Source organism: Physeter macrocephalus, chromosome 18, assembly GCF_002837175.3.
Source record: "Physeter macrocephalus isolate SW-GA chromosome 18, ASM283717v5, whole genome shotgun sequence".
Classification (NCBI taxonomy): Eukaryota; Metazoa; Chordata; class Mammalia; order Artiodactyla; family Physeteridae; genus Physeter; species Physeter macrocephalus.
The window spans coordinates 43,341,444-43,352,346 of record NC_041231.1 but is presented as its reverse complement, the minus strand read 5'-3'; the positions used below and the strand labels follow the sequence as shown (position 1 = coordinate 43,352,346).

Sequence of the window (10,903 nt, the reverse complement as noted above, 5' to 3'; positions counted from 1 at the left end):
CAGTCCTCCTGCCAATGCAGGGGACATGGGTTCGAGCCCTGGTCCGGGAGGATCCCACATGCCGCAGAGCAGCTAGGCCCGTGCGCCACAACTACTGAGTCTGCGCTCTGGAGCCCGCGAGCCACAGTTACTGAGCCCGCGAGCCACAACTGCTGAACCCGTGTGCCTGGAGCCTGTGCTCCGTAGGGGCTTCCCTGATGGTGCAGGGGTTGAGAGTCCTCCTGCCAATGCAGGGGACATGGGTTCGAGCCCTGGTCCGGGAGGATCCCACATGCCGCAGAGCAGCTAGGCCCGTGTGCCACAACTACTGAGTCTGCGCTCTGGAGCCCGCGAGCCACAGTTACTGAGCCCACGAGCCACAACTGCTGAACCCGTGTGCCTGGAGCCTGTGCTCCGCAATGGGAGACGCCACTGCAGTGAGAAGCCCACGCATTGTAACGAAGAGTGGCCCCCGCTCTCCGCAAATGGAGAAAGCCTGCACGCAGCAACATAGCCAAAAGATAAATAAATAAATTTATAAAATAAAAGTGATTGGGGGGACTTCCCTGGTGGCACAGTGGTTAAGAATCCACCTGCCAACGCAGGGGACACAGGTTCAAGCCCTGGTCCGGGAAGATCCCACATGCCGCAGAGCAACTAAGCTCATGTGCCACAGCTACTGAAGCCCACGTGTGCCTAGAGCCCGTGCTCTGCCACAAGAGAAGCCACCGCAATGAGAAGGCCACACACTGCAGTGAGGAGTAGCCCCCGCTTGTCGCAACTAGAGAAAAGCCTGTGCGCAGCAATGAAGACCGAACACAACCAAAAATAAATAAATTAATTAAAAAAAAAAAAAGATTAGGAGGATTCCCTGGCGGTCCAGTGGTTAGGACCCCATGCTTTCACTGCTGAGGGCCCGGTTCAATCCCTGGTCGGGGAACTAAGATCCCACAAGCCACAGTGTGGCCAAAAAAAAAGTGATTGGGGTGATGGCTCAGAAGGAAGTGAAGGACAGTGCAGAAAGCCTCTATTGCCTTAGAGAATATGTATATTATCATGAACAGAATGTTGCTAGAAATATGAATGTTTAGGGACTCCTCTGGAGGTCCAGTGGTTAGGACTCTGCTTTCACTGCCGTGGCCCCAGGTTCAATCCTTGGTCAGGGAACTAAGATCACGCAAGCCATGTGGCGCGGCCAAAAAAAAAGAGAGAGAGAGAGAAAAGGCAATCTTTATCATAAAGCAGCAGAGAACTTGGCTGAACTGTGTTCTAGTGTGGGCAGCTATAACAAAAAAGGCAGATAATGACAAGTGATAAGGAGGATGCAGAGAAATCAGAACCCTCATACACTGCTGGTGGGAACGTAAAATGGTGCGGCCACTTTGGAAAACAGCCTGGCAGTTTCTAAGAAGCTTAAACGGAGTTAACATGGGGGACTCCCTGGCGTCCCAGTGGTTGGGACTCTGTGTTTTCACTGCCAAGGGCCTGGGTTCAATCCCTAGTCAGGGAGCTAAGATCCCACAGGTCACACAGCACAGCCAAAATAAAAAAATAAAACAAACAAAAAAACATAAAGTTAACCTATGACCTAGCAATTCCACTCCTGGCTATCTACCCAAGAGAAATGAAAACATGTCCACACAAAAACTTGTATGTTCAGAGCAACATCATTCCTAAAGCCAAAAAATGGAAACTACCCAAATGCCCATCGACTGGTGAATGGATAAATAACATGTGGTATATCCATACAATGCGATATTATTCGGCAATATACAGGAACAAAATACTGATACATTCTACCACAGGAGGAATGAAATGTCCAGAGTAGGCCAATCTACAGAGACAGAAAACAGATTAGTGGTAGCCTAGGGCTGGGGGGAAGGACTGGAAGGAAATGGGGGTATGGGTACAGGGTTGCTTTTTGGAACAACAAAAATGTTCTAAAATTGATTGTGGTGATGGTTGCATAACTCTGTGAATATACTAAAAATGATTGAATTGTACAATTTAAATAGGTGAACTGTATCATATGTGAATCATATCTCAATAAAGCTGTTGTTTTTAAAAAAGGAAAAATAAGACAGTAAATTGTGGATTGGGCTAAGAAAAAAATCACAATGTTAAAATAGAAGACTAGCCCAAGGCTGTTTACCAGAACAGAGAAAGAACAAAGATAAACATGGAAAGATGACTAACAGATCATAGATACTAGAATAGTTTCCAAACTAAAGAAGGGAATCCAGTGTATCTAGGAAAATAATCAGATTAACCTCAAAGAAAAAAAAGATCAGGGCTGCCAAGGCTTCTCTGAAAAACCAAATGCTACAGCCATATCCGTGCCTTGGAAGGCAGACACCAGACCCCTAACCTGCGTCAGGGAGCTGCTATTTGCACGAGAAAGAAATCAGGGCTGGAAACCTCCTGTAACTCCCACCAGCCACAGCTGATGAAAGCCCACAAAATGGGTTAAATGAGCTATAAAATGGGTCACAGAAATTGCTTACTCTTTTGAAAGAGTTCATCAATTCTAAAGAAGAGCTACAACAGATAAAAAAAAAAAACCATGATGCTATACTCTGCCCAATTACAGTAAAAAAAAAAAAAAAAGGGGGGGGGGAGAAAGGAAACAAATGGAAATAACACATCCTCATAATTCCCAACAGAGTCAAGAATTCTTTTCCTGTTACTAATTTTGTTAAGTATATTTTAGTTATTCCTTTATTTACAAGCATTCTGCTTAAGAATGTTTTTGAAAAGCTGTAAGGTAATGACTACTGGAATAAAAACACTGCTTGCCTTCCAAATCACAGAAAAGATGATGTTTATACAGAAAAAAAAAAAATGAGATGAAGAGAAATCTGCAAGGTACTGGGGGAAAAAAAGGACAAAGATAGCAATTGTAATAATAAATATGAATGGATTTAGATTCCTAAATGAAAAAAGTGCTCAGGCCAAAAAATAAACCAAAGATATGTTCCTTTCATCTAAAGAAATGACAGAAAAAGGTTAAAAATAAAAGGGAGTAGGCATAACAAAAAAAACATGGACAAAAAGCAAGGATGGCAAATTAAAACCAAAGTGAGATACCACCTCACACTCATTAGAATGGCTACAGTAAAAAAAAAAAAACAGAAAAATAACAAGTGCTGGAACAGATGTGGAGAAATCAGAACACTCGTGCACTGTTCGTAGGAAAGTATAATGGTGCAGTTGCTATGGAAAAAAGTATAGCGGTTCCTCAAAAAAAAAAAAATAGAATTACCATATGATCCAACAATTCCACTTCTACATATGTACCAAAAAGAAATGAGAGCAGTGTTTCAAAGAGATATTTATATACCCATGTTCATAGCAGCCCTATGCACAATAGCTAAAAGGTGGAAGCAACCCAAATGTCCACAGATAAATGATAGGATAAGCAAAATGTGGTATATACATACAATGGAACCATATTCAAGCTTAAAAATGTGATTCTGACATATGCTACAACATGGATGGACCTTGAGGACATTATGATAAGTGAAATAAACCAGTCACAAAAAGACAAATACTATATGATTCCACTTATGTGACATACTTAGAGACAGAAAAATCATACAGACAGAATCAAAGAGACAGAAAGTAAAATGGTAGTTGTCAGAGGCTGAGTGGGGAGGAGAAATGGGGGTTATTGTTTAATGGGTATAGAGTTTCCATTTTATAAGGCAAAAAGAGTTCTGGAGATGGGGACTTCCCTGGTGGTCCAGTGGGTAAGACTCCACACTCCCAATGCAGGGAGCCCAGGTTCAATCCCTGGTCAGGGAACTAGATCCCGCATGCATGATGCAACGAAGATCCCACGTGCCGCAACTAAGACCCCACGTGGCCAAAAATAAAATAAAATAAAATAATAAATAAATCCGCATGCCACAACTAAGAGTGCGCATGCCACAACTAAAGATCCTGCATGCCGCAACAAAGATCCCACATGCTGCAACTAAGACCCGGTGCAACCTAAATAAATAAATAAATGTTTTAAAATTAAATAAATTTATAAACATTAACATGGTTACAAAAATAAAACTATTAAAAAAAAGAGTTCTGGAGGTGGATGGTGGTGATAACTGCACATTATGAATGTATTTAATACCACTGAACTGTGCACGTAAAAATGGTTGTTAAGATAATAAATTTTATGTTATGTGTATTTTACCAAAAAAAAAAAAATTGGAAAAAAAAAGCAGGGATGATAATATTCAAATTAGTCAAAGTAAAAATCCATGCAAAAAGTGTTTTATATTGAAACAGGAACCATCCAAAATGAAGGCTGAGCCACAGTGGAGTAACTGGTACCAGATTTGCTCTCGGCCCAACATAAACAATTCAAAAAAACTGGACAAAATGTATGCAACAATTGTTTGTAGACACTAGACAACAGGCAGAGCAGGGTTGTGATCCTCCAGAAGGGACACAAGGAGCCTACGACTGCAGCAATTTACTGCAGGCACTTCCTGGACTGCAGAGCATCACAAGAAAAGAAGAAGACACAAAAATGAACAAAGCTGAACTCCTAGAGCTTAAAAACATAACGCCTGAAATATAAAGTTCACTGGATGCTGGATGAGTTTAACAAAAACAGCAGTAAAGATAAGTGAGCTTGGGCTTCCCTGGTGGCACAGTGGTTGAGAGTCCGCCTGCCGATGCAGGGGACATGGGCTCGTGGCCCAGTCTGGGAAGATCCCACATGCCGTGGAACGGCTGGGCCCATGAGCCATGGCCGCTGAGCCTGCGCGTCCGGAGACTGTGCTCCGCAACAGGAGAGGCCACAGCAGTGAGAGGCCCGCGTACCGCAAGAAAAAAAAAAAAGATAAGTGAGCTTGAAGATATAGCAATAGAAACTATCCAAACAGAAACTTGGAAAGAACAAAAGACTGAGAAACAATGAACAGAAGCTCAGTGACCTGTGGGATTATCCCATAGGCTCTATATACTATACCAAATGGTCTAACATACAAGAAGTTGGAGTCCAGGGTAGGAGACAGGGTATCAGAAAATATATTTAAAGAAATGATATCTTAAATTTTTTTTCAAACTCATATTTAGAAACCCAGAAATCCAAGAATCTCAATGAACTCCAAGCAGGATAAACATAAAGTAAAACATACCAAAGCACATCATAATCCAATTGCTTAAAATCAATAATAAAGAGAAAATAGAGTAAAAGAAGATACATTATATACAAAACAAAGATAAGAATGACAGAAAACTTCTTGCTAGAAAACAGTGTGACCCAGAAGACAATAGAGGTGGTCCAATGGTGGTCCAGTGGTTAAGAATCTGCCTTCCAATGCAGGGGACAAGGGTTTGATCCCTTGTTGGGGAACGAAGATCCCACATGCCACGGGGCAACTAAGCCCATGCACCACAACTAGAGAGAAGCCCAAGCACCACAACTAGTGAGCCCGTGCCCTCTAGAGCCCGCGCGCCACAACTAGAGAAGCCCACACGCCAAAACTAGAGAAAAGCCCACACGCTGAAACGAAGAGCCTGCACACTGCAGTGAAGACCCAGTGCAGCCAAAAAAAAAAAAAAAAAAAAAAGAAGAAGAAGAAGAAGAAGACAACAATGGAACAGCATCTTTTAAATGCTGAAACAGAAGGAAGTCTGTGCTGTTTCCTCTCATTTGCCCCTCCATATCTTTCTGCTTCTCCACCTGCTCTCTGCCCCAGGAGGCTGACCTTTGTGCATGCATCTACAAGGCTCCCATGGCCACTAATGTCTTGTTGGGCTAGGCCATGGGGAACACTGGCAGGAGGTCACAGGGAGGGAGGAGAGTGAGGCTGAGATGTTTATTCTGACTCCCTCCTGAAGAAGTTGCTTTCAGTGGTCTAGGCCCTCACCCAAGGTTCCATCCCACCAGGCTGCCCTTTACTCACTGCTCCCTGTCCCCAGGTTCCTATATCCTCTCTCTCCTCTGCCCAAGGGAAGCAATGGTCCCTGTTGTTACGAGGTCCCTATATCCTGTGCATTATCTCTGAAAAAAGGTCCTTTTATAAATCCTCATTGAATTAACCTAATTGGAGTGGCCATCTGTTTCCTTTTATGTCCCACAAATTCCTAAGTCATGAATTTTACTTTATAATAAAACATCAAAATATGTGAAGAAAAAAAGGTAAAATAATGCAAATTTCTTGAAAATGCAACAAAAATCAACAAAATTATAATTAGAGTGTATTTAACATTCAACTATTGATTTATGATGAGCAAATAGAAAAAAAAGACAGAAAATTTGAATGATATAATTAAAGTTGAAATTAATGAGATACACAAACTTTTTCTTTTGAAAATATTCAACCATATAGAAAAGTACAGGGCTTCCCTGGTGGTGCAGTGGTTGAGAATCCACCTGCCAATGCAGGGGACACAGGTTCGAGCCCTGGTCAGGGGAGACCCCACATGCTGCGAAGCAACTAAGCCCGTGCGCCACAACTACTGATCCTGCACTCTAGAGCCCATGAGCCACAACTACTGAGCCCACGTGCCACAACTACTGAAGCCTGAGCTCCTAGAGCCTGTGCTCCACAACAAGAGAAGCCACCGTAATGAGAAGCCTATGCACCGCAAGGAAGAGCAGCCCCCACTCGCCGCAACTAGAGAAAGCCCACGCGCAGCAACGAAGACCCAACACAGCCAAAAATAAATAAATAAAATTTAAAAACAAAAATTCCAAAAGGCTGAACTGCAGGTCACATTCTTGGATTTCAACACAATAAAATCCATCAGAAAATCATTTTAAATGCTTTCATTATTGAAGAAGAATGACTATAAATGCCTCAGTCAATAAACTCTAGAAGCTTTTTTAAAAACTGAAAGAAAGTAAAAGGAAAATAACAAAAAAGCAAAAAAATAAATAAATTCGGAAATAGAAAAACAATAGAATTGATACAATCTGAGATCTGGTTCTTTAGGGAAAAAATTCAATGAGTGACTAATCTCTGACATATCTAATTAAGAAGAAAAACCCCACAATATCAAAAGATGGGGGGGCTTCCCTGGTGGAGCAGTGGTTGAGAGTCTGCCTGCCGATGCAGGGGACACAGGTTCGTGCCCTGGTCCGGGAGGATCCCACATGCCGTGGAGCGGCTGGGCCCGTGAGCCATGGCCGCTGAGCCTGTGCGTCCGGAGCCTGTGCTCCGCAGCGCAGGAGGCCACAACAGTCAGAGGCCTGTGTACTGCAAAAAAAAAAAAAAAAAAAAAGGGAACAGAGGTAATAACAGTTGATACTGAGATACAACTACATGAATATACTCTACTGTTATGTACGAATAACTTATTCTCATGAACAAATAAATTTTGAATAAAATAAACTATCAAGATGACTCAGGGATGGAGAGATAAATAGCAAGTGATAAAGCAGGTACTAAGACTTCCCTGGTGGTGTATTGGTTAAGAATCTGCCTGCCAATGCAGGGAACATGGGTTCAAGCCCTGGTCCGGGAAGATCCCACATGCCTCAGAGCAACTAAGCCTGTGCACCACAACTCCTGAGCCTGTGCTCTAGAGCCTGCGTGCCACAACTACTGAGCCCACACGCTTAGAGCCCATGCTCCACAACAAGAGAAGCCACTGCAATGAGAAGCCCGCGCACCACAACGAAGAGTAGCCACCGCTCACCACAACTAGAGAAAGCCCGCGTGCAGCAACAAGGAGCCAGCCAAAAAAATAATAAATAATTAAATAAATAAATAATAAATAGACTTTCTTTAAAAAAAAAAAAGAATATACAACAGAAACACAAGGCACATAAACTGGGAAGGTAACAACTGGATTATCCTAATTTCAGAAGATATGACAGCTCCCTGAGATAAAGCTAAGATAATCAACTGAAAAAGTACTAGAGCAAATAAAAGAATGGTCACAGGTTTTCTGTGGACCAGCAATAACCAGATGGGGGACAAGATCTTACTCACAAAGAGGCTTCCTCCATGAGGCCAGGTGGCCCAAGCTCCCAAGGGACCCTCTGGCGATGTCCCTGATAACAGCCCACTGTCAGCCTTCTTGGCCTGGCTCCCTACATGAATGCTGTGCCTGTAGCCTCTCCCATCTCATAATGTCATGGATGCCCCCTTTCTCTTCCCCAGTCTTTTCCAGCGGGGATGGATTCCATGGCATGTGGCTTCATCACCTTCCTCCCTACTCCTCACCTCCTCTGTCCAACTTGCTTCCATGTCATCCACAGGGACACAACTGAACAAGCTCGTGAGCTGAATGAGTGTCTGCCTGTTCCACAGCTGCATCCGTCTGCTGGGGGTGGAGGATCGCCCACAGAACACAGACAAGGGGGCCACAGAACACTCCCGGTCTCCCGACAAGCCAACTCTTCCCCTTTGCTAATGCCCACTGGAAACTCCTCCTTCCTTTCACTCTTGAGTGAAACCTCCATGAAGTTCTGAGACACAGTACTCTATGGCCACCTGCACCCCTCTCCTCTCCTGATACCCTGGAATCTGGGCCTTCGCCACCACTCAGGGCCTCCTGTCATCTCATTCTCTCCCTTTCTACCAGCCCCTCACCATCAGCTTACACACGGCCAAGTCTCCCTTGACTCTGAGTCCCTTGCCCCCCACTCACTTCCCCACCCATTCCCATTAGGCACCAAACCAGTAGGCTCATGCCAAGAATCCCAGTGGTCTTATGACATCCCAGTGGTCAGTCTGGAGCCTGGCCTCACTCCCCCTCCCTATGGTATCTCACCCCACTGACCACTGCCTCCTTCTCTCTGCCTTGACTCCCATGACCCCATCAGCCTGGTTTCCCTTCCACCTCACCAGACACCTGTCCATAGCTTCCTCCACAGCCCCTTAAATGCCAGGGCTCCCCTGGGCTCTGTCCTGGGTCCTACTTTGCCTCCCTCAGCCACCTGATCCATTCCACAGTTTCAAGCACCATGTCTGTGGCGGGGGGATGCTCAAGCCCCACCTCTCTTTGGAGCTCGGATTGGCTCCTGGGTACCTGCTCTTGAACATCTCCCAGGAACGTCTTCCTTTCATTCACTACATATTTACTGAGCACCTACACGAACTAACTCTCGACGACACCGAGAGTGAACAAAGTAGATTAGTTCCTGCCCTCAGGTGAGCTCATCACCTTCCTTGCCCCAGAACCCTTCCCAGTGGCTGGAAATCTGGAGCCATCCTAGATCCTTTTTAGACCCCTGGTTGGGCATCATCAGCCTCTATCCTTTCATTAGGATCTTGGTCCCCAGCACCTGGCCCAGTTCCTAGCACAGAGTAGCCTCACATAAATACATGATAAATAAATGAATAAACATCCCTCAAGTCCATCTACTCCTCTTTCACTGCCGCCATCCAAGTTCCAGATGTCATCATCTCACCAGGCCACTGCAAGTACCTCTAACTAGTCTCCCTTCTCCAGCTTTTCCCCCCACCTCATCCCAACAAAAACAATTCTATCAGTTGGGGTGATCTTTGTAGGATTCAAATCTGATCTCGAGACTTCCATATCAGGCAATGGTAGACTAGCTTGTTTTAGACTAACACTCCACTGAGAGCTACTAGAAAAGCCAAACAGAAATAAATAAATAAATCTGTTTGATACCACCCTAGAGCCACAAGGCAGAGAAGACCTGAGGGGCCAAGATCCTGAAGTGAAGGGAAGCCCAAAGAGGTGAATGAGTATATGGCATCATTTTTCCCTTTGAGGTTTTGTTGATTTGAAAGTGGCAGTTAAAAGCATGACAAGCCAGCTGGTAGGCAAAATGGCTGAAGAGGGTCAAAAGGTATAAACTTCCAGTTATAAGATAAATAAGGCCTGGGGATGTAATGTACAGCATGGTGATTATAATTAACAATATGTATCATATACTTGAAAATTGCTAAGAGGGTATGTCTTGAAAGTTCTCATCACAAGAAAAATAAAATTTGTAACTATGTGGTGATGGATGTTAACTAAACTTATTGTGATAATTATTTCACAATACATACATACATCAAATCATCACTTTGTACACCTAGATAGTTATATACAAAAGAAGGGAAGGAGGGAGGCAGGGAAGGAGGGAGGGATGAATCAGAACCCTAAACAATAATGAAATGTTAAAGAAAAAGCTCTCCCTGACCCCCTTCAACACTGTCACCCTGGGTGAGCGCCGCTGTGCCCGGAGCTGGGCAGGGGAGGGAAGAGATGGTGATTACCGCATCAATCTCGTTGAGAACTTTCCACTGCTCGTAAGGCACACCCAGGGCCTCAGCTGTCTGGATTGTCCTCTTCATCTGGCTTGTCCAAACCTTTAGGTCCTTGATGTTCTGATCCCTGATGAACTGGGCCAGACTCCTGGCAAACTGAAACACATCACAAGCAAATTCAGATGCACAGGTCCTGCGCTGCCCTCAAAGGGCCCATGGGGCCCAGCCTTAGAGAAAACAGGTTTGGTAAAAAACACGAACTAACTCTCGATGACACTGACACCCACACCCACAAGTGCTGTCCTTGTGCGTTCTTCTGAGACCCTCAGTGTAGTTCCAGCTGTGGCTCATCAGGTCCCCTGCCAGTGCTCACCCCCCCGACCATGTGCCCTAGGCTGTATGACCTTCCCACTGAGGTTTCAGTGTCTCCCCTGGACTGTGGCACAGCATCAGCTGCACTGTAGGGACTCAGCTCACTCCCAGAATGGCATGCCTCTCCAGGGAGAGGGAATCAGTTGGTGACAGCTCGCACGCAAGCCAGAGATCCAGGCATCTGCTTGGTGACCTTCCCTATATAATGGGAACATTCCAGACTGAATGAGGTCATCCACCTGGATTGCATGTTAGCTGGAGTCCAGCACCAGCACACGCACACAGAAATAAACACACACACACACACACACACACACACACACACACACACACACACACACACACACACACACACACACACACTGACC

General features: G+C 44.7%; 1 protein-coding gene across 11 annotated transcripts in view; it reads right to left on the bottom strand.

The window, feature by feature from the left end:
* The window catches only part of LOC102979520 (6-phosphofructo-2-kinase/fructose-2,6-bisphosphatase 4), a 77,550-nt gene that overhangs the window by 10,099 nt on the left and 56,548 nt on the right, over positions 1-10,903 (bottom strand). For all 11 annotated transcript variants that reach the window (XM_028478518.2, XM_028478521.2, XM_055080117.1 and 8 more), the window contains one exon: positions 10,173-10,319. In XM_028478518.2, the coding sequence (XP_028334319.1) occupies positions 10,173-10,319 (147 nt within the window). The remainder of the gene's footprint in view (positions 1-10,172; positions 10,320-10,903) is intronic.